Source organism: Anas platyrhynchos, chromosome 1, assembly GCF_047663525.1.
Source record: "Anas platyrhynchos isolate ZD024472 breed Pekin duck chromosome 1, IASCAAS_PekinDuck_T2T, whole genome shotgun sequence".
NCBI lineage: Eukaryota > Metazoa > Chordata > Aves > Anseriformes > Anatidae > Anas > Anas platyrhynchos.
The window spans coordinates 185,672,230-185,695,844 of NC_092587.1; the positions used below are offsets into that span (position 1 = coordinate 185,672,230).

At 42.9% G+C, this 23,615-nt stretch overlaps 2 protein-coding genes across 4 annotated transcripts in view; one reads left to right on the plus strand and one right to left on the minus strand.

Annotated features, from left to right (window-relative positions):
- Positions 1-508: 508 nt before the first annotated feature.
- On the minus strand, positions 509-15,552 carry LOC106016383 (uncharacterized). Of its 2 annotated transcripts, none has more exons than XM_027469647.3 (3): positions 15,419-15,552; positions 7,715-7,789; positions 509-1,869 (listed from the first exon to the last, which is right to left on the minus strand). In XM_027469647.3, exons 1-3 carry the CDS (start codon positions 15,451-15,453, stop codon positions 1,584-1,586), a joined length of 396 nt encoding a protein of 131 aa, XP_027325448.1. In that variant the 5' UTR covers positions 15,454-15,552; the 3' UTR covers positions 509-1,583. The 2 variants fall into 2 exon arrangements, with proteins under 2 accessions (XP_027325448.1, XP_027325458.1); XM_027469657.3 differs by having other exon boundaries at positions 7,715-7,785; positions 15,419-15,551.
- A 97-nt stretch (positions 15,553-15,649) lies between these two features.
- The window catches only part of LNX2 (ligand of numb-protein X 2), a 59,678-nt gene continuing 51,712 nt past the window's right edge, over positions 15,650-23,615 (plus strand). Inside the window, exon 1 of one of the 2 annotated variants that reach the window (XM_027469623.3) lies at positions 15,650-15,790. The gene's annotated coding sequence lies outside the window, so the exon portion shown is untranslated. The remainder of the gene's footprint in view (positions 15,791-23,615) is intronic. The other variant, XM_038174966.2, reaches the window with a different exon arrangement.

Genomic DNA, 23,615 nt, shown 5'->3' on the forward strand with positions numbered 1-23,615 from the left:
ACCTGTTAATTTAAATCAAAGATAGCCCTAAATTTTCCCAAGATGCTACTTCTTCTTTGGTCCCACTTAAATCATTGGAAAATTTCTGAGGATGGGACTTCTAACATAGTGCTATAGTTCCTGCAGGGAAATAGAGAAAAATAGCTGTGCTCTTCAGTGTAAATATGGAAGTATCCCACTTCCTTGGATAATGAGCCTGGCAGCCACTGCTGGCCTTACCACCAGTTTAACTACCTCCCCTGTATTCAGAAGAGTAGTTCTCCGCTGCTAGATCAAAATTCAATCACAGCAATCTCCACTTTGGTCTCCCCATCTCCTAGCTCACACGATCTTCCCACGAGAGCCGACAGGTAAGTATAGCAAGACGAGGTAGAGCTGTGCCTATAGGTGGCACTCTTGCCCTGACACAGCATTGAAGGACCATGAAGTGCTCCTCCTTTTCTGTTAGATGACAGAGACACGATTCAGATAAGAAACCCATTAAAAGCAAAACAAAAACCACAAAACATTTTTAATGAACATTTCGGATTTTATTGTCAACACACGTAAAAACTGAAACCTACATTCAAAACAGTCACTTCTGAGAACACCGAAATACAAAATATTTCACACAGAAGTTTGTTATCATAACATAAACAGAAAAAAAAAAGGACAGAGTATGCTGATGTGGATTATAGGTGCTCGAGGTCACACGTTTAAGAAGTGTACCGCTACAAAATCGTCACATAGGTTTGGGAAGTGAGCATTTGATTGTGTTTAAGTATCTGAATTTCTAGTATTACACGTTTACTTGGAAACTTCATAGCAGTGGACAAAAACATGATAATTGTCTTCAAGGATTGTTTTGAAAGCACCATGACAACAGACTGTTCAAACTAGTTCCTTACAGAGGGAAGTCTAAACAGAGACAATTATTGCAGTTATGGCTTCTTAGGGGTAACGTTTAATGTTATCTATGACAAAATTGTGAATATACTACACGCAAAGTTGGTATTTCCTGGTAGCTCCTCCTGAAAAGTAAAACCAGCATAGCCCAGTTTAAATTTGCTCTTTTTATACTAAAGAAACCAAACTCTTACATGCTATACAAAATAGATGTGCATTGACCAGTCTTCTCTTCTTCCAGATCCTGTAAAACTAAACTAACCCAAACAAGCAAAACTTCTTCATTGGTTAAGCAGCAAAAATAAGTTCTGCCAACTTTACACAATAAATAGACTTCTGCTTAAGTTAAATTTATTTCCAAAAGGGTGACATGACTAAATAAGTTGTATTGGACAGTGACGCACGTATCACGCTCCATTACCAAGACCCTAAGCTTAGTCAGAAGTGGAGTGAGGAAAGGAGCAACGGGAAGGGAATGTCTGTTCTCAGACAACTGAAAGATTTATGCTGCACTTTGCTCTTCTCTTAAAGGTCCCGAAGAAACGTTTTATAAAACTATCTCTAGCTACTTCTCACACAAGCAACTCGGTTCAAAAATCAATTCTGAACAGCATCTCTTTCTGGAAAAAAACTAACATCCCTGCAGTCCGACGTCTAATGACATTTCTTGGCTTGTAACAGCACATACCCATCTCTCCTCATCGTTTGCTAGATCGCTTTTCATACTTATCCTTTGTGTGCTGGTTCCTGTTTCGGTGCCTAGGAGGAGAGTAGCTGACTCTCCTTCTGGACTGAAAGCTGGGTGTGTATGGATGAATTCTGCGTTTCTTTGGTTTTTCTTCTTTCCTGCTTTTGTTTGGCTCTGGCTCCTTACTGACTTCCCTTTGCTCACGTTCTTGGTCTTGTTCTTTTTGAGATGGTAACGTGTTTTTGATGGTATTAATAAGAAATCTTTTATTCGCACCAGCAAGAGGACATTTCAACCTGTAAAGACATTTAAGAGTAATCAAAATATGGGATAAAAACATCCTGAAAGAAATGTGAGAGTTTAACTTCAATAATTTTAAGACAGTTTTGTGTTTTTGGCTTTCCTTGCATGCCACCTAGTGTAAACTCTCAGTACAGAAAGATATGCTCAAGGTTGTCTTCATTCTCCTTTTATCTTACTCTTTATAGGATAAAAAATATTTTACTTTAACGGAGTGAAAGTTCATGTGATTTTCACAAGGCAGCGTGCAGGGAGAAGCAGATAAGGCGAGACTCATGGTTAACTCACTTTACACAGTGACGATATATTTTAAAAGTTTGTCAGTGCTTAACTTTGCTATTCAGGAATCAAATATTTAATAACACATTCTGAGTCATATGAGAATGGTTAACATGATCACAGTGCTGACCATAATAGATTATTTAATGAACTGAGATACTCATAAAGTAAAGGATACACTTGCATGAAGAACCCAAACAACTGTAGTAATAAATCAAAGGAGGCATACCAATTTTAACCTATGTTTAGCAACCACCAAATAAAACGCTTTTTCTTTAATAGAAAGGGTACTTGATTAAACTTCTTTTTGTTGTTTCTGACTTTCCCCTCTTGCAGCTTAATGCTTTTGCATGTAATTTATCAGCTCCTCTTAGTAAACAATTACAGCGTGTTACATTTATCCTGTTGTTACCAGTTGTACTACTTACTCCCAATTTATCATCTCTTAGGGAATGGAATGAAAATAACAGAAGTTTGAATACATTCCTTCAGTAAGCCAAAATCATTCTGAAAACTTTGCTTATTGTGGGAGCTACCGTGAGTCTGCCTGCTAATATAGAACCTAAGGGATTGCTCAAAAAAAGCAGAGATGTTGGAGATCGCAGTCCCTCTGAATAACCAGACTAAGCAGAAAAAGAAGAAAATAGCATACTTCATGACATTGAACTGTACATGGAATTTACTTCAGATCTACTTATTAAGCATTACTGATAATTGTTCTTGTTATAAATCCTCCAAGAAATTAGTCATTTTAGAAACATACACTAAGCAGACACACTGTTTTATTTCTGCTATGTATTTCTTGATATTTCTATTGCATAATTACAGTTTGTAAACCTCCTGCATATAAATCTACACTGTTTTACTCAAACCCAGGTTAAAAAAAATCAAATTAAAAAAAAGTAGATGTTCTGTACAGATTTTTTTTGTAAACTAGGGAGGCAATCATGCATTAGCTCTATTACTGAGTGAAAGTGCACAGCTAACATTTGTCAGTAGAATAGGGTTTCCATTTCAAGCTACACCAGCTATGAACGTGGCAATGAAAATGCCATGGCACGGGCTGCACTCGAGACAACACAAAACAGCCAGCATTTAAGTCCTCTGCATGTTTCATGCCAGCATTACGCTGTTGTACCTCAACACTTCCAACCAAGGAGCCCAACTTTCCCTAGGATGGATCCAGGTACAAACTATTTTACATTCGTATTCTTCCTCTTGCTTTTTCTTAAAAGCTAATGTATTGATTAAGCACTTATATATATAGCACCAGAATGAGACAATCTGCCCTAAATAAATCCACCTTGCTGAAGTATTTATTTCTTTTTGGCACTACGAGCGCTGCCTGAGCTATACTGAGAATGAAAACTGATGAGAAATGCAGGGCTTCAGAGTCAGCTAAGAGATGTCATTAATTCACTATCACACAGCAATAAAAGCGAGCCCCCGGGTTTTCAGGGAGCAGCAATAAGTCACAGCACTGAGGAGAAACGTCAGTCCTTGGTTTTATTGACTTCAGACTTCAGCAAAGCAAATTCTGCCTTTCAGTCTTGAAGGGAAATGAGATGTACGGCACACCCGCTACATTACACGTGCACACACGTAAATTCATAATGTTTTCATGTGTATGTGGCATATCTGGAGCTGTGAGGATTCAAAGCGAACTGTATTATTAATTCATTGATGCCTTTTTCAGCAGTTCCAATGGTGAGAAAGACGTAGGATACTTCTATAGCTCACTTCCCTGAAGACAAGCCTGTGGCTTGCTGCAGGTCTGTCTGATGCTGAGATGTTCAATTCACCGACAGCTGTGCCCTCAATGTAATTCTGAAAAACTGCAAAAAAAAGCTCAGTCTATGCGAGGTGAATCACAATCTGCAAGCCAGTGAACAGTTCCACACGACAGAGTGCAAATGCTTTGTTTGTTTTCAGAAGACATGTGAGGAGAGCATTACGGTTTCCAACTCAAGTGTGCCTGAAGCAGAACTGCAGGCACGGCCAAAGAAAGCAGCCTACCTGCAGCTCTGAAGCAATCTAGCTTACAAAACTGACTCCAGTTTTGGAGTAATGTTTTCATTCAATGTAATAGTTCGCTTTGTTTTGCATGTTTGGACAAGCTGAAAACCTATTTTTCTACGTAGAATCCCTTCCTCCTCCAAACACCCCTCACCCCAAAGTTTCTCTGCTGTCTAATGATGAAATGCCAACTCTCCAATTTGAGCAAGAAAAATAAATAGAAACCATTCTTGCACACACAAATCAACGCTTAATCCCACTTGTGCTGCACAGAAGTGGACTTAAAATGTCAGTCCTTTTACTCCCCAGCAATGCTGGCCACCAGGTTTGGCACTGTATTTCAGCACAGCAGTGCACATTAAGGCTTTTTATCAGAAGAACTCACTGACACTGCGAAGACTGGCGAACAGAGCCACGAACCACAGTCTTTGAGCATGTCACACAGGGCTGGCACTGTCAGCCTTGGCATGCAGAGCATATCAGATCTTTCCAGGAAACGGTTTACTACTTACAAGTACATTTCTAGCACTTCCAAACTGCCACGGAAAACAGGGTATTTAGCAGAATAACGGCTGAAGGCACAAAAAGCAGCTAGGGGTTGTTTTGCCAAGTGAGTTGCTAGAGCAAGCTGCATGCTCTGGGCAGCCAGATGCGGCTGGTAGGGCAGTGCATGGAAACCTGTGCTGTGATCACTCTGCTTTACCATACTCACTTTGCAGTCTCTGTACCTCCTTCCTCCTGCTCCTTACATCCACAGGAAAAAGATGAAGCAGAATCACACTGCAGTGCCTGCATAGCGATGCAGCATCCATGCAAAGGTGAGACACAACACAGCGTATTGCAGCTCCCATGCACTCAAGGCTTTCTGCCTCATCCTCCTCATTTCACATTCTGCAGTGCTTCTGACCAGCAGGTTTGGTATTGAACAGAAAACCATCTATAGGCATGAGAGCAACTTTAGGAGTGCTTTGAAAGAAACAGGACTACGAGTAATTTAATGCTTCTAACATTTATCTGTTGTTTGCAACTTCATCTGCTCTGACAACGCAGAGCTGAACAAACCGTCCTAAAATATGCTGTTTTCTATAGCTTATTTTGGGTAAGCTTTTAAAGTAAAGCAGAAAAGACTATGTTCAGTTCAGCCCTAGCTCACTTGCTACCTGGTCGTAGCATCTATCCATGCCGTCCACAGCAAGCTTGTAAGAAAATATAACAGTGGCAAAAACATTGCCAAACTGGAAAAAAAATAAATACTACCAACACTGTTCTGTATTTCAAGTCTGAATCTCTGTGTTGGAGACCAAGGAGTGAAGGATGACCACCTGGTACGTGACTGTCAGCTCTGTGATGTTTGTGTTTGCAGTACAAGCCCAAAGAGCAGCTGACTATCCATCTCATGAGACAGGACTGCAAAAAGCTAGGCAGGGATGCGTGGGGAACTTCTTCAAGCTGTGCACTCGAGCTATGGAGAATTAATCACTCTGGAAAACAACGGAGCAGTGGCATGAACCTGAAAGCAGTCCCAGAACAGCATTCAGAGGTTTGCTGGAGAAGGTTTTGCTGCCATCAACACCCACCAGGAGACTCCACTCTTTGTTATGGCATGCACAATATAGCTCCCTGTGAATGACACCTTCCCACACACCTCCCTTTATTAACTAATTCCTGTCAAATACCACTGACTCCAGACATATTTTGCAGCATCAACTGCTGCTGGAGAGCAACACAAACTGGAATCTGCACAGTATGAGCAGTAGCAGCCTCTGCCTCTCCTCACCCAAAGAAAGATGTCAAAACAAACCACTTTTCACAGGTCAAGTTACTTTCTCTACCTAAAGCCAATACAGGATTGATGGCCTTATAGTACTTTTCCAGGGTTTTTGCATCTCACCTCCCCAGCCCTCCTCTGACAAAGGGTTGAAGAGATCCCACAAGTCCTCATGAAACACACCTGTAAGCATTCTGAGTTTGGCAAGCAACGGAGGCTTTCAGTTTTACCTGTTAAAACTGTGCTTTAGTCAAGTAGGTGATGATCTCTGGTGGCAAAATTTCAGCCATAAATTGTCACAGCACCACAGAAGTCACACAGAAGAAGGAGCTGTAGTAAATGGCTGGGGATCCCTTACCTTCTGCTTACACCCACAGAAGTGTAACCTTCCCCCTTTACCTTCACCCTGCTCTGAGGGGTTGGAATTTATGTTGCCCAGAGAAGCTGTGGATGCCCCATCCCTGGAGGTGCTCAAGGCCAGGGTGGATGGGGCTTTGGGCAACCTGGTGTGGTGGGAGGTGTCCCTGCCCATGGCAGGGTGTCGGAACTAGACAGTCTTTCAGATCCCTTCCAATCCAAACCATTCTATGATTCTGTACTTGTAGCTTGAGTAAGTAATGTTATTTCCTTGTGCTCTTCTTACTCTGCTTCCTAGGCACTGGCTATTGCCCCCTGACAGAGTTGGATGGATCCCACCTTTGAGCCAGTACAGCTATTCTCATGTTCCTCTGCAGTTAAAAGGATCCTTACTTCAACAGTCTCAGTTCATATCACTTTTCCAAATCCCCATGTCAACAAACTTTCTCTTCCTGAAGCCTTCTTGGCCATCTCTTCTCCTACATCTTTATCCCATCACAGCCAGCTGAGTGGGACCACTGCTCCTGCACAGACAGGGAATAAAAAATAGCTGGGAGCAGAAACCCATACGTGCTCCTGGAAAGTATTGCAGACTGCACAAGTGGCAGAGAAGTTGCACAGGGAGAGCTGGGTATTTTCCAGCAGAAATTTTTGGTTTCCACACCTGGAATTACCTTGCAAATGCTCAGTAACAGGACACACACAACACTTCATGATGCTGATTATCTGCATTGGTTTACCTGGCCATTTTGCAAGGCTTGCAGAGAAAAAGCATGCTGCATCAGTACAGCTGTAAGTACTTTAGGAGATTAAACCAATTTAATTATTTTCACATAAAGGGTATAAATTTAGGGTATCCCTAGCAGAAATACTGGGTAAAATATACACAAAAAAGACCCCTCAAGTCTTGCTTAAAAAATATAAAAGATTAACTTTTTAGAGCAAGACACCAATTTCATCTCTTCAGAGCTACTAAAACAAACATAACTGAGAAATCAGCTGAGAACTTCATAAAGAGCACAGGCTTATCTTGTAATACTGCTGGTGAAAGAAGCCAGACCTTATCTACAAATGAGTTTATCAGAATGAATTGGTGCACTACTTGTGTGAACATCCTTGGTTTTGGGATGCTTCTTATCAGTCATATACATAATTGTGAGATGAACGACTCTACTCAGCATGTTAGTTCTCCAATTGCTTTGCCTTCAACACATTTGGTCAAGCAATTTTATGCAGGCAGAATTCTCCTCAACTTCTTTCTTATCTGGAGTCAAATTTTTGCCCAGACAAATTAATACCTGGATGAAGACAAACTATTTAAACACAACGCAAATTAAAATGCAAAGACTTCTGTCACCCATTAAATGCAAAATTTACTTAGGCATTGGTCGTAGAATTCATTTCCTCTTGGCACAACTTACCAACCCATCGCTCCCATTGTTTCAGCTCTGGTTCTCCCACGTTTTGCTTCTTTAAGCAACTCTTCCACAGCCTTCCTAAACATGAGAAGAGGAAAAAAGTTAGCACTTGAGGAAAACAAGAACTTGCTACTTTATGCACTTACATATAGAAGTGGAGAGCCCATTGTTTAATTCATTACAGGCAATAAAGAGGAAATGTTGCAAATACAACAATTGCAACACTAATTTTCATTGGAGAGTAGAAATAAAGCGTGCAAAACTGGTACACTACACTGAAAAGCACAATCCCTGTGCTTTTGGGGAATGCTCTCCCTTGCTATCATTTAGGTTCTTCCTGAAGTCCTTCAACCACAGCAGATCTATTCTGAGCACAGCCCAACAACACTAGCAAACTACTAAGCAGTCAGTTGACAGAACTTCTACCACTGCATCCACCAGTAGTTAAACTGCCCTAGCTTTGGTTTAACAGGGGAAGAAAGAAGCTCATCTCTGTGGTTACAAAGCACTGTCGTTCAAAATGACTACATTACCAGGATCTTTTATTAAAAAACAAAAACAGCCACACTCACATGAAAGCAATTAAATAACTGTGCTCACTTAAAAAGTCAGAGAGTAAATTATGCAAATTGTAGATAATTCCTACAATGTTGGTCTTTCAGTTCTCTTTAGACATTAATTTCAATCTCAAGTAAAACTTTAATAACTCCTCTACAGTATGTGGTTGAAGTTAATGGGAAAACCAATAAGCAGATAATGGGAGCCATTTATTATAGGAATTGAACGCGGAAGCTGACAATTAGGTTAGTTAACTGTAAGCAACTATACACGTCAAGTGACAGGAATTGCAAGACAGAAAAAGGAAGCTCTGCACCTGGCTCTAAACCCAGGACACGAAGCTCAGCATTAACACAGACATGGGTAAGATTGAAGGCTCGAGGAATGGAAAGCAGTGGGTGAAGGAGGGGGGCACGTGTCACTTTGCTCTCCCAGCTGTGATGTGCTACGAGGGCTACTGGTGTTCAGGCTCTGTGAGCAGGACTGCCAGCATCTTGATAATGCAGAAAGGTAGCAGGCAACAGCTTTCAACCTGAAGAAAGTCGCATCCCATCGTGTCACGGTGTTATTAGCATAGCAGGGTTTTGCTGCTGTGCCACAAGATTACAAAAAACAACAACTGAGTATTGATGCTGGTGTCAAGCAAACACTGAGACTAGAGAAGCCAAGGCTCATCATTTAATAGAAGAAGCAGAAGAAAAGCAAGCAGTTTACAGAGCAGGGCCACACGAAGACCTAAGGAGATAATGCTGGGCTCTAAACAACCAGCAGTCATTTATTACCATTTCTACGTCTGCACAGAGAACACCAGAGGTCTTAGCTTTAATTGCATACACTACACTTGTGTAACAGGGCATGAACATGAACAGTACAGAATTTGTCAGTAGCTAATGAGAAAACTTTATGCTGTTACCCAGCAGCTTACATCTGTCAGTCAAGATCTAACCCTCTCCAGTTAATGGTCTTAACACGGGAATATTCTGTGTATATATCCCTTGGTTTCAGGGGGAAACCATTCCAGCCAGAAGTGAAATCTATGCCAGGCAGATGTGCAAATGCTCACAGATCGTAACTTCTTTGATAGTTTGCATTTGAAGGGCTTTGAAAAAAGAAAGCATCCACAGAAACGACAGAAGAGAAATGCACTAAAATGTATTATTATTCCTCCATTCTCTAATCTAATGGCACATCGGTTTAAGGTTCCTTTCAGAAGTGTCTCTGAGGTTATTACTATGATCTCAGCTGTGCTTGGGATACTTCAATTCCTTTTTTAAGCATTCACCCCAATGCCAGGATATTTTACATCTCCAGTCATTCACAAAATTGAGCATCTGCACAGGTGAGCTGTCATTTGTTAGAGTTACCTGCATTCTAAGCACTGCTTTACCAACCCAGCCAGGTACTGCTGCCTCCCCAGGCAGTGGGATATGGGGCACAGCAATTCCCCAACACCCCAACAAGTGCCAGAAACACAGGCTCTGTCACTGGAACGTGGGAGATGTTACCTACGCAGGTCTTGGAGAAATCGAGGCAATATTTTACTGTCCAGACCCAGAATTTACAAACTAGTTCAGGCAGCAGTGGGCATGGCAGGAGCATGCAGCCTCTTGAAAACTTGTCCCGAGCCTTCAAACAGAAATACCAGACAAAAGGCAGGAAAGAGGGGGAAAAAAAAACAATCCACCTGGCTTTTTCTACCATGGTTACCAGACTTTCTGATTCTGCTGTAAGAGATCTGTAAAGCAGTCAGATTAAAAGCCGCTATATCTGTCACTATTTTATAAACGGAATCATAAACCAAAAGATTTGAGCCATAAAACACTAGGAAAACATTTTAAACAGCTACAGTTCAACTTTACAGGAACCATCAGAATAAATTAATATGGTGACATCAGTTCTATAACTTTATGGCTTATAATTCCTAAGTTATTTGAGACGTTATTTTTGCAATGTTTATATCACAGAGCAGGCTGACTTGGCATCCACCTCAGCAAGCGAAAATCCTCCTGTCTTATCAGCAGTTGTTTCCTGATAGTGGTCTTTTAACATTATTCCTAATCACTGTATCTGTACAAAGCCCTCTGGACTTGCACAGACAAAGGGGAAAAACTGCTCAGATAATCTCTGAAACAACGCATTTCCACTGGCTGAACTTACATTCGCTGCACAAGTCAGTCAAAATCTTAAAAGCTATGCAAACGGGGTCACATTTGCTTTTAAAGGCCTCCTGGGACTCAGCATTCCTCGCTGTCTTCATTTGTACAGCTAGGTTACAACTCAAACATTCCTGCAGCCGCCTGATTCAGATCCAAGAAGAGCAACATAAGCAAAGGGAACACAACACACAACTTTCACATGAGAAAAACCCAAGCGGAGGGAAAACAGGAATGAAAATTAAGGGCAGGGGCACATTTGAGAGCACTGTCATCATTCTGGCATCTTTCATGGCAAGGAGAGCAAGCGCCACTTAAAACTGACTGTGGCAATCCCTTCCGAGCAATCAGGCTCTGCTAAAAAACAAAATACAGTAGCATGAAGGTATGTGTATATACATACATATATATTTTTTTTTTATCTCCATGAGTATGGTCCAAGAATTATTTACATTTCTGTGGGATGAGATTTCTTCCTCCATATTCCAAGGTTACAGGCAAAAGTCCCATTTTATAACCCTAACAACTCGCATCACAAGTGCCTGGGCCCAAAGAACGGGAGAATGTTAAAGGCTCTGATGTTGGGCAAAAATCACATCTGCTTTCCCTTCTTCATTCAGGGACAGGACTTTATCATTTTTCTGAAAGAACAAATGCAAAATAGAGGCCAGACAAGAAAAAATTTGAAAGGAATGTAACAAGAAACAGGACAGCCTGTGCTGAGCAGGCGTGGGGCACAGCCAGACAAGCACGTCCCCACCAGCAGCCTGTTTGCAGGTGCCCAGCCCTTTCCATCCCCTGACTCCTGTTTTCCCACTTTTGCTCCTCCCCAAATCACCTACATCCAGCCCTTTCCCTGCCTGTGGTTCCTCCCCTAAACATCCCATAATGGGCATTGTGCAATCTCCAAATGCTCCTTCCCCTGCATCTCCTGGGGTGCCCCATACCCACAGCAGCAACACCCTGAGGTCCCTTCTGGTGGTGGCTCAGCACTGAGTCATCCTGAAGGGTGTGACAGCAGGATGCTGAGCACCCAGGGAGGGGCCCGGAGGTGCTGGTCATTTCTCCTGGTCCTTACCCTGGGTTCCTGCCTCTTGTGGTGCCCCTGAGGTCCTCTGGGCCTGGGGAGAGGTGTCCCTGGTGGGCTGATGGCCGCAGGGTGGGCCTGGATCAGCCCCGCTCATTATCAGGGCTCCCCCACCTGCCTTTGTCCCTCTGAGCTCCTCTGTGGGTGTGCCCAGGAGCTTTTAGCTCATACCTACCAAGCCCTGCACCTCCGCCCATGCCATCATCTCATTAAAGATCCCAATCCCAGTGAGAACTGGGGTGGCAATAGAGCTACGGGACTTGCTTCATAGCATGCAATCAGCTACTGAAATGCACACAGTAACGAGCAGGAAGGCACCATCCCCCAAACCCCTGAGCACTGAAACCTACCTCCTGAGGCTCCGGGACCTGACACCTAGCTGCCAGCCCAGGAAAAATGAGCGGTTTTCTTAAAAAAACTTATTTTCTCAATGTGGTTTTATGCTGACTTCTGTATCTTTGACCACGCAATAGAAGCGGATGTTGGCGTGCTGGTTACATCCAAATAATATCAAGGCCTGCAATCAGACAAAGGTCTGAAGATATTGCCTCCTAAAATAGAGGACTGCTATTTGCAATCAACTCCTAGGAGCTGCTTTGTCCCATCTTTGCACACTTACTAGGAAATTTGATGAAAAGGGATGTCAGAAGAAAAGCTTAAGCCAGAATACCGCAAGCAAGAATAAAGAAGGAAGAATAAAGAAGGCACAAATATGCCACAAACTTCTTAACGTGTGTTCAGAGAAAAGGCACTCCATGCCAGGCACGTTAATGCTCACGTCCTTTGTGGATCAGGAGCCTCATTTCTTAAATATTCTGGTTGTCAGTCCCCAAAGTGCTATTTCCAGGACATTTCTGCGCTGATTTTCTCAACAGCTCGAGCAGTGAGGATACCACTCAGCTCAAACTACGATTTTAGCTTGCAGACGACTTCTTCCCATTAAGATGGGAAAGAACGACAAACTCAATTACAACACCTAGATTTTAAAAGCCAATAGTAAGAATAGTTAGAGCTCTCATTTAATTTCTCCAAGGGGCAAAGCCTACTTGTTAAGAAGTGTAACTGGGACATCTGTGCTGCAAAATATTAGGCTATCAATTCTCAGCAAAAGGCTTCTCATTACAAGAATGAGCAATAGCTTTCCTTGGAATTTAGTACAGTATCTCCTTAGGAAATGCTTATTTTTAAGTAAATGATGCTCCAAGCAAGCTTGGTAGGCAATTCTAATAAAGCATGATATTTAAGGTTGTGAAATATTTATAGCTGATGAGATAAAACTGATTATGGAAGAATGTGGATACATGGTAAAACACAAAATTTCTCTGAGAATATAAAGGAGATGTGCTAGAAACATGAGACACCGAGCGCAAAGACAATTTAGGAAGGGGAACATAAAAAAGTGCAGATATTTAGTAGAAATTGCATAGGAGAACAAGTACACATGCTTGCATGGGAAACCAAGTAAATAGTTCCTAGGAGATGATTTGTAATTCCCCTCCTCCTGGATCATTTATCTTACCAACAGCATTAATTATATATTAACAGTTCACCCTAGAATTTTCTTTGGGTGGCTAAGAATTCACCCTTATGTTCTAGATCTTCACTGATGTACCAGCAAGTTTATGGGAAAAATGCCAGTTCAAGCTTCCAACAAAGATCATTGGGAGAGATGGAGGAGAGGAAATAACTCAGGAAAATATAGCAAATATTTTAGACACTCATGATATTTCAGTTTTTTAGAATCACAGAATGGTTTTGGGTTGGAAAGGACCTTAAAGACCATCGAATTTCAACCTCCCACTAGGCCAAGTTGCCCAAAGCCCCATCCAACTTGGTCTTAGGTTTTTTGAGTATTTAAATCCATAGCATGCAACAGTCTCACGGTAACTTCCAAGTCAGTATTCACCTTCAGCAGTGACTACCACCCCTATTAAAGTGAATAAAGCACCAAACACAAGATCAAGCGTGAGTCAGATGCAATAATAGCAGGGAAACCCGGCAGTAAGGACAGGATAGAGCAAGTAGGATGAAAACACCTCTCCTTAGATGATCGCAAAAAAAAAAAAAAAAAAAAAAGTAGGACAACTGGTTTCTCCTAGCACATCGCTGTTTGGAATGCTGAGACACAAAATTCACACCCAAAAAAGCACGCACAAAAACAGTTACACTTCCACCACTCCCCTCCATAGATTAAATAAGAAGTCCACATACAGACTACTGAAAATACTCCAAAGAAAAACATTTTCAAACAGTAAAGCAAAGTTAACACGGTGGCTACGGAACAGAAGTGCCATTTTTTTTCAGACTAAAGCCATATTATAAATTATGAAATTTATAAAATAAAAAAAAATAAAAAGCTGACAAATTATGAAACCTAGCTAGCACTGCTGCGCTACTGACCCCAGAGTATGGTGTGGTGGTTTTACTTGGGTGGGCGGCCGAGCTCCACCACAACCGCCCTCTCACTCCCCCTCCTCAAAGAGGAATGGGGAGAAAATACGATGCAAAGGGGTCAAGGGTTGAGATAAGGACAGGGAGACCGTGCAGTAATTATTTTGATGGGCAAAACAGACTCTGCATAGGGAGATGCAGTAATGTCTGCCTGCCACAGGATAAAGAAAGGTCTACTCCTGACTATTGAAGACTGCCTGGAGAAACATTTTGGAGCCAGAAGTACCCAAGCACGACATCTAAATGCATGTAGCATGAATTGAAGTCCGGGTGCTAGTAGCAAAAAGGAGTTGTGAATGCTGAGGGTATGAAAAAGGAACTATCTAATGGTAGGCAGAACCAGGACAGAAAGTGATAGTCATCTGGAACACTACACGGGTTATACGGTGAGCATGGAGCCACCTCAACTCTTATGGCACAGTAGCACAGATGGAAGATACAGGACAGCTAAACCCTACCGTGTGTCACTCCCTAAGTCATGAAGTTTCATCCTCATTTTCTACCACACTACCAGGGAAAAGGAATGGAGAGTCCTGAATCATCTTGAAGCTACGTGGCAGGACAAAACTTCAGATCTGGTTCCTGGAAAGGAGAGCAGCAGCAGGGGACCCTGGAGCAGGCTGCTGTACCCCGGGGGGCTGTCTGAGCACCCAAACCCCCAGGATGCCAACAGCAGCCAGGGGCAGACAGCACCGAGGGAGAAATGGCAGAGAGTCAACAGGCTGTGAATGAAAAAGGCTCAGGTTGGGAATGGCACTAACAAAAATAGCATCCGTGCATATATAGCAAGACGCTTTAATAATTTAACTGATTATCGGAGAGCCGAAGTGGCTTACCAAGAATTAAAGGCCTCCTAGAAAGCTTGGTGCTTTCTATCCTTTCTACCACCCCAGTGGTGCCACATTTATCCCATCTCAATGTATGTGCTAGATACAAGCAGAAACAAGTGGTTTTCTCTAACCACCCTCAGATATATTTTCTTAAAAGTTAGGGGACGGGACCATGGGTGCAGTTCAGCGAGCCTCTACTTATCCCTTCAGTGCTGTCACAAACCAGCCGGCACACGCACACAAAATGCAGCCTGTACAACAGATATAATGGAAATATTACCCCCCAAAACCTGTAACATAAGCACCTGAAGTCTAATCCTAAAGCCAAAGCCCGCGAGGCCTGCAAAAGGAAACACTCAAGCGCAGAAACCGACCTTTTGGTTTTGACCCCAAAAGTGTTCACCTGGGGACACCACGTTCAGTACGCATCGCAAAATGAACCACGTTACCCCAGCAAGATGGAAATTTGTGAAAAGTTTAAGTTTTTAGTATACCAGGGACGAGGCCTCGGAGCCCGGCCCCGCTCGGTAGCGCCGAGCCCCGGGCTGAAGCGAGCTCCCCCCCCCCCCCGGGGGAGCCCGGCCGCCATCTCGGCGCTGCCCCCCCCCCCTCCTCCTCCCTCCCTCACCTCTCCAGCTCCGGGTCCTCCTCCTCCTCCTCCATGGCGGCTGCTCTCAGACCAAGCCGGGCGCCATGCCCCGGCCTCAACCAAGCAGTATCGGGGCGGAGCGGGGCGGAGGCCGGCGCCGAGGACCCCGGAGGAGAAGGAGGAGCCGGGGCGGTGCGAGCCGGGGCCGCCACCACCGCCACCGCCACTCCCCGCCGGGGGCCGCCGGCGGCTGCGGGAGGGCTGCGGCTCCTCCTCCGCCTGACCTCGGCTCCCCCCTCACCGCCCCGGGAGTGCAGCGAGCAAAAAAGGGGGTGAAGGCAGCAGGCTGGGTCCCCTCAGCACCCCCCCGGGGCTCGCCCCTTGCCCTGCGGGCAGGAGGAGCCGCCGCCGGTGAGTAACTTGGCTGCCCCGCCGCCGGGCCTAGCCGGGGAGGCAACAAGTGCGGTGGTTTTTTTTGGGGGGGGGGAAATTTGGGGGGTCCTAAAGCAGCTCGGGGACTCCTGAGCTCGGCTGCTGGAGGATAAGAGAGGGGAGGTGCGGCGGAGCTGGGCTCGGTGCCGTGCCGGGTCGCTGGCGGCTCCTCCAGCCCGCCCCGGCACCGGCTTTGCCCCCCGTTTCTGGGCTTTCAGCTGCTGGGAGTGTGGTCGGGGAGCCCCAAAACCCGGCCTCTTGGCAACTTGCAGGCGGCGTGCTCGAAATGTGCTCGTCTCGCCTTCAATATTCAGCCAGCGAGGCGAGGGAACAATTGCTGCGGGAGTGCCAAACACGCCTGTCCCCTGTGACTTCTCCCACCGCGCTCCTCATGCGTGGCACCGGCTGTTTACCTCTGCCGAAATCCACTATTAAGCACTTCTGAGCTTCGTTTAATTCCTTTTTTAATTACACGACAGCACGGGCTTGTTTTCCAACCCGCGCCTGCAAAGTAAAAGTGGTTGTTACGGCGTGGCTGTGGGGTACGGCTGATGGTCTCTGGAAATAAATCCCAAATCGTAGACGTGTCCGAGCTTTGGTTCAGAAGGGAAATCGTTCAGAGCTAGGCTCTCTTAAACAAACTATCTGAATTACAGATTTTATTATTATTACTATCATTCCTCTCCCCAATTCCTCCTGGCTCCGCGGTGCTTTATTCTAAGCTGCAATCCAGCAGCAGATCAAGGAGGCTTAGGGGGAAACATCAGATGGTTCCAGTTAGTGGCCCCACCGCCTGGAAAATCGGCGTGCTATGACCATATGCTGCCAGGGCTTTATTAAAACAAATTTCCTCCAAGTGGAAACAAGGTATACAAGCTTACTTTCTGGGGCCAGGAGACCTGATGGGGTCCTTCTTGCATTTAGTTTCCTAGCATGATGAGTTTATTGAGGGAGGAACCTGCTGTTTCCCGATGACAGTGCTGTACGAGATGATTAACCTCAGATTCAGGGAGTTGGGAGGAATGCTGTTGTGCCCAGTTAGGGTTTTGATGTTGTTTTCAAGGAAAAACGTACGACATGTCATGGTTTTAAGTGCTTGAGCTATTAAAACTGGAATCTCTGAATAAACACAAATAAAATGCATGGTTTTAAATGAGGGTTTTCTATAATGAAATCCCACCTGTACCTATTCTTACTCACTAACTCTGGTTACTGACTTCACAAGAGAGAACCCGTGGCCTTGGACTCGCGTCTACGATTGGCAAAACCAACTCCATTTCCCAAGACAGGACTCAAACCTTCCCTGAAAAATAAATAAATAATGAAAGAAGCTGCAATTTAAAGATGAGTCTTTGCAAGAGGAATGCGAGCAGGTGACTGCGTGGAAAAGTTTAGCTCTCGAGAGAGAGAGTTGTTAATTTAAAAAACACGCCTACTGAAGGCAGCTTTTGCCAGTGTTTGGCATCTGCTCTCGTGGAAGCCTTCGTGACCTCAGTGAAACTTCTGTGTCATAAGGCTTTTCCAGTGTTAAATGGCCTTTGAACCTCGACTTCTCTACATATTTATGGGCCTGAATCACTAAAAACCAGCAGAAGTTTGTTAGCTTCTAGTAATAACTGTCTGCTTGAAAATACTTTGAAATACACCCCTTTTTTACTCCCATTTTTCCTATGCTCTTAAAAGATGTCTTAATATATGTGAAAGCATCTGTGAAGGAGAGGCAATACCAACAATATCACTTGAGAAGGGAAATGTGTAGGCATATGATGTGTATTAGACATCGGTTTAATATAAATTAATGTCATAAATCAGCAAGATGCTGCTTGTTTAAAGAGCTATGGGATATTAAGGGCCATAACTAGTAAGAAAACAGCATTCATGCAGTGATAAAATGCTCCCTGGTGTAAAAGGCACCAGAGGAAGCTGATTACAGATTAGATGTAGTCAGTGGCTTGTCTCTGATATTTGAAAATTCGTAGTTTGTTTGGTTTGCAGAATCGATTTAACGTGACATCAGTGAATCTTGTGCTTCTTAATTGCTTTATTGGGTCTATGGAGTTTGTTTAGGAGCTGTGGAGCCTTTTGAAGATGAAAATTCACTTAAGCATCATTAATGATGTAACCGTTATGTCACGATGCCCATGGGGCAATAAAAATAATGATGTTGCAGTGTGTGCTTCTTATGGCCCCAGCCCTACAGATCTGTCTCTTAGATATGTTTAATTGTAAGCATCCAGGTATTTCTCCTGGAATTAGTGGGCCTGTTCTTGGGCTTAACGTTAAGCCTGCGTGTAAATGGTCTCAGGGTCAGGATTCATATTCACAAAGTTCATGGGCTAAGCCTGTTGTGTGTTTTCACCCTGACTGTGCTGTCTTTTGTGCGAGATGATACAGGTGATGACTTCTGGTTTGGGACTGAGGGTTGCTTCATCTCCTGGCACACACTGGGATGCTGCCTCCATCCTTGCAGCGGGCTTTGCAGTGCTGCAGGCTCCTCCTTCATTCATCAAGTATTTGTGGTGGTACAGACCTACCTAAATGTCAGGCCTTTCCATGTTCTGAGCTGTTTATTTCAATTACTGAGAGTTTTATGAATAACTTGGGACAGCTTCCTTTCTGAAATTTGGTAAAGGCTGATAAAGAGGGCGCCCAAGCCAAGTCTCTCACTATTAGTTGTGCATTAAATGGTGAAAACAAAACCTTCTCTAAGTATTCAGATTGGTATAAAATCAGATAACTTACGACATGGTTTAGTGGATGACATTGGTGGTAGGGGGATGGTTGGACCAGATGATCTTGGAGGTCTTTTCCAACCCTAATGATTCCATGACTCTGTGATTCTATGAAAATAGATTTTAAATTACATTTTGCATTTCTGTGATTTTTTTTCCATCCGGTTAGTAGAATGTATTTTTATTTAAAAATGAAACTTTGCAGTAGCTTAGGTCAACATTTGCAGTCTCGTTTTTGTTTAAAGCAAACAAGTGGTGACGTTGCTCTGGATCTCTGGCATGTTGTTAGGAATGTCTCGAATTTTCTTGCTGTCATTACAGCAGAGCAGATCAAATCAGTCAATGAAGTGATTGTGAGGTTATAATAGTGTCAAATCAATGTTGTTTCCGAAGTTAATTTCTGCCTGTCAGTCTGTGGAAGGGTAGAGCTGGTTTACTTCAGGCTGGAGTGGTGGATGCTGGGTTTGCCAGGCTGTTCTCCCTTCGTGCTGCAGAGGAAGATGTGGTTTTATATTTCCTTGCAAAGATTTGCTAACGCTTAACTACAGTTTGATGGAGTGTGCAGAATTGTTATGAAGAACAGTTGTTTGCAGAGCAAAATTCAGCCTGACTGAGGAATATATCCAGTATACGAAGAGATCCTGTTTTAAAATGTAGTAAACAACAGCAAGTGGTAGGTTTAGATCATGAAAAGGATGGAAATAGACTTATTTATCTTGTTCCTACTGCTGTGCTGCTTGGAATAGAGCACAGCTGACAGTGGTATGCGTTAAGGGAGCACACATCTGGGCCAAGGAACAGTAGCTGTAGAGGGCAGAGCAGGGATTTGGGGTCAGGTTGACTGGGGGAGTGCAGCACTGGCAAATATTGCTCAGCACACAAGGGGGAAATGAGTGGCCAGCTACCTGCTTCTGCATCAGGGAATTATTTACAGGGGGGAGCGATTTCAAAGCGTGCTCTCCCCATCCCAGCCCCCTGAGATAACATTACAAGTTTGCATTTTCGTGATTATCTCCGAAGAGCTTCCTCGAGCCCCGTGGAACCTGTCAGGATGTTGGTGTTACCCATCCCTGTGGGCTGGCTGGTTGGAGAATCATCAGGAAGGAGCACAGTTCATCCTTACTGACTGCAGTCAGGCAACTCTCCACTAATGCAGTATTATATTCAAAATTTTCACCCTGAAAGGCCAAATAATATCAGAGGGTTTAAAATTCGTACTTTCCTGTGGCTTTCTTTGTTCTCCAGATTGGGCGTTAATCCTCATTTCTGAATTCATACACAGAAAAAAAGACCGCTGGGGCAGCAGCAGCAGTATCTGATGTAGCAGAAGTGCAAATTCAAGCAGAGCTAACAGATGGAGGTAAAAATGTCAGAGTTGTATACCGAAACCAGGCTATGGAAAGTTCTTTGCAGTGGCTGTTGCATTGTGCTTGGATAAGCTGGCGTGTTCTGCCACAGGAATTTTGTGTTTACTGTGAAAGGGCCAGTGCACGGTGGGTTTTTTGAATACACAAGCAACGTTTCAGAAGCTAGATTTTTCTGCCTATCAAGTTTTGGTTGGCATTCCTGATTCAAGTCTTCATTTAAAAATAAAAATAATAATAATAAAGAAGGTTGGCTGGTATCAGCGAGCCTTCTTGAGTCAGTGCGTTTATTTTGTCATAACATGAGTGTGCATTTATCTGTGCACCTTGTGTTAGTCCCAGATGAAATTAGGTGTGTCAGCAAGTGTTCCCTATGACTGTCATCGAAATCATTCCCCTAATTGACATTGCTACCTGCTACACCAGCAAAAACAAAGCAAAACCAAGAAACCCAACAAGTCTCCCAAGCTCTTACACTAACCACATCTTGATTTCAACAGAGTTAGCTCTTTACCACCTTCAGGAACAGCCTGTGTGCAGAGCAACACATTCAAAGTCCATCTTCTGCCTGTTTTTACCTGGTGTGCCAGGCAGTGACTCACCCACCAGAGGAGGAGATGTGAAGAGCAGCAGCAAAAGCCCTAGCACGTGGTGCAGCGCCTCAGTAAGTGCAGGGAGGGCTCTAGAGATTTTCATACCCATAAGGAGACTGATGGACTGCAGTAAGTCAGATCCCTAAGTATGGATGTTAAGCTGCTTCTACACATTTGGAGGCTCAAAATCAGAAAAAAAGTTAACACCTATTGCGACCTCATGGAGAAGATGCCTTATTTCTACTTATTTTTACCTCTCTAGTTAACTTATTTCTTAATAGTGCACCCCTTAATACATTTTTACACTTTTTAGTAGATCTCTTGCCCTGCCCCACATCATCATTTTCTCCTGTTGTAATTTTTTTTCTCTGTCAAGTTTAAAATTTGTTTGTAACCAGACTGAAATAGCTGATTGATGCATCACGGGGCCACATAGATCCTAACTTCTATATGCTTTCTGGTCATTTTTAAATGCTGTAAACTCCATTATGTTCATACAGCTTAAGTTGCATCTTTCATACAGTACGGGGATGCCCCTATTGTTAATTGAAATAACTTTTAAGAACTTTATTAAAAAGCCAAGCTTCTTCCATAATAGGTTGATTAGGATTGCCTCCTGTGCAGGTTCTTTTTCCTGTCTTTATTTCCTGTTCTAGAGGGGTTTTCTCAGCCTTTTATTGTTACAGACAGCAGCTAATGAAGCTCACCTGAAGTGAAGATCTTGATGAATTAGTAAAACAGTCCTGTATTTGTGCTAGCTCTTCCATTTATATTAAAAATTATACAGTATAAGTCCATTCCAGCACTGTTTTTACAAATAGTCCATTACTAATCTGTCACTGCTTCTTCTAATTAAGGTTGAAGCTTTGAAAATCACAGGGCTTCCTGCCTTATAGGAAAGGAATGTAAAAAGCTATTTGTGCAGTATTGAATGCCTTCAGAATTTCGGTTTGCTTCTTAACTATTCTGATGTTTTGTAAGTGCTGAAAGTAGAATTGATCTCATCTAGGGGGCTAAAAAATGCAGATACATTTGTGTACTTGTGGGCCTGTCGAGCATTTTATCTGAAAGCCTTACAAAGATGTGTGTGTTGGATCTTCACTTGCACACTACAAAGCTTCATAAGAATTCAGTGACAACCAACCAAATGCGTTTCTTTTCTGAATCACTTGTAAAAAAAAAAAAAAAAAAGGTATCGTTCTACTTAGTCTGCCAAGTAACCGCTGTGCAGTACCTATTATCTGCTGGATGGCTCAGCACGCCTGTGCAGTGCTGATACTTTTATGTCCTACAGCTCGTGATATGTGTCCGTGGCTGGAAGTGAGACGAGCTGAATTAGGCTTCACCGTGTGTACGGCAGCAAGCTGTCTTGGTGTATTTTTACAGTGTGGGCATGATTCTGTATAAATAATACTTGCATTTTTAGCTGTGGGGAGTTTTTTCCCCTCTGAAATCCATTTTGACTGATAGCTGCTGACTTATCTATTGACTGTGGCTCTCCTGCTTTCTGTGGGGAAAATAACTTTCCAGTAAAGCAAAAGTGAAGGTGAATCAGTAGTTGTAAAAAGGAGAATCAGCAGCACAGCTTGTCTATGCTCTTGACCTGGGCTGTCTTTGCCTTGTAAGCAGAAAAAGAGAATCTATGGGAAAATTAACACTGAAGTGAGTGGTAATGCAGAATTTTGGATTACTGGGCTGTGAAATGAAACTGTTATAGCTCTTTCTTCAGTAAGGGATGTGTGCCGTGCTAATGCAGAAATGCCACGGAAGTGTAATACTTTCCTAAATAATATTTTGAAAAGTTTGGAAAGCTGTGAAGCCAGGAAATGTTCATCGCTAAGAGTCGTGACATTATGAAGTGCCAGCTGGTTGATAAAGAACTTTTGGAAACAGCTTGACATGTTATTTCCTATAAATTATTGCAACAATACAGATCTCGCAACAGCTATCATTTGTCTTTAAATAACAATCTCGAGTTTAGCAAAGGCAACTCATTTCACAGAGCTCCAGTGCTGTTAGGATGCAGTAACGGCAACATCATGCTGTGATTTCTGGCCTCAAAGGGTCAGAGAGGAAATATTCCTGGTTTAGCTATGATACCGACTCAGGTAAGGATAAAAGATGTTTTATTCTAATAGGTGAGGCAATGCATAGCTGAAAACCTGCTAAATTTTAAGGTTAAATTGAAATGGAGGAGATAAGAGACTTCAGTACAATGCAGTAGTGTTAGGAATAGCTGCTATCCCATATATGCCTGTCCCACATACTCTGTTTTTCAGATGGTGCATCACATGCTGAATACTGCTCAGTCATCCCTACAACTTGATTGTACGATTTAATCTGCAGCTGTGACTTCATGGGGTCCTTTGTGGGCCTGAGAGTCCTTCTGCCTGGCTCTGCTTACAGGAGAGTAACCGAATTCAGCACAGTTAGGATGATGTGATTAGAGCAAGGCGCCCATTATGGGATTTCTTTTCTGGGGCTGAATTGCTGCTGGTACAAATCTCGTTAGCATTCTACTTCTAACTTTATATATAGTAAGTTTCTACATATAAACAATTTTCTATTTATAAATAAAACAAAGCCTAAAAAAGGGGGAAAAAAAAGTATTTAATCTTTTCAACATTTTTTTGCTCACTTTTCTTTCTTTTCAGATCTTGACTAAGAAGTCTTTCCAAACTTATTTCTAGCAAAGGACGCTTTATAGAAATCTGATCCAAAATGTGTGTTGTGTTTGTCTGTTTGTTTTTTGTTATTACCAATTTAACTGCTGTTCGCTCGAGCTTTGCTTTTACTTGTTGGTTGTAGAGTAACTTTATTCTTCTGGTGCTATCAGCAGTTAGAGTGGTGAGCAGCTTGAGTGATGTGTTGTTTAGATAGAAAATCTGTATAAATGCTATCAACATTGATTGTAGAAAATGTCATGAACAATGTCTGGGTCTTACTGGGGGGATTTTCACATAAACTGTCACAACAAAAATTTGGAAAACAGTAAATTACTGATGGAAAAGTAATAAACTTTTATAAGGTAACACATGAGTTATTGTCCTAATTTTCCAGCTGATGCATAGGTGCACATAAAAGGACAGACATCAGATTGCTTTTGTTATCATCA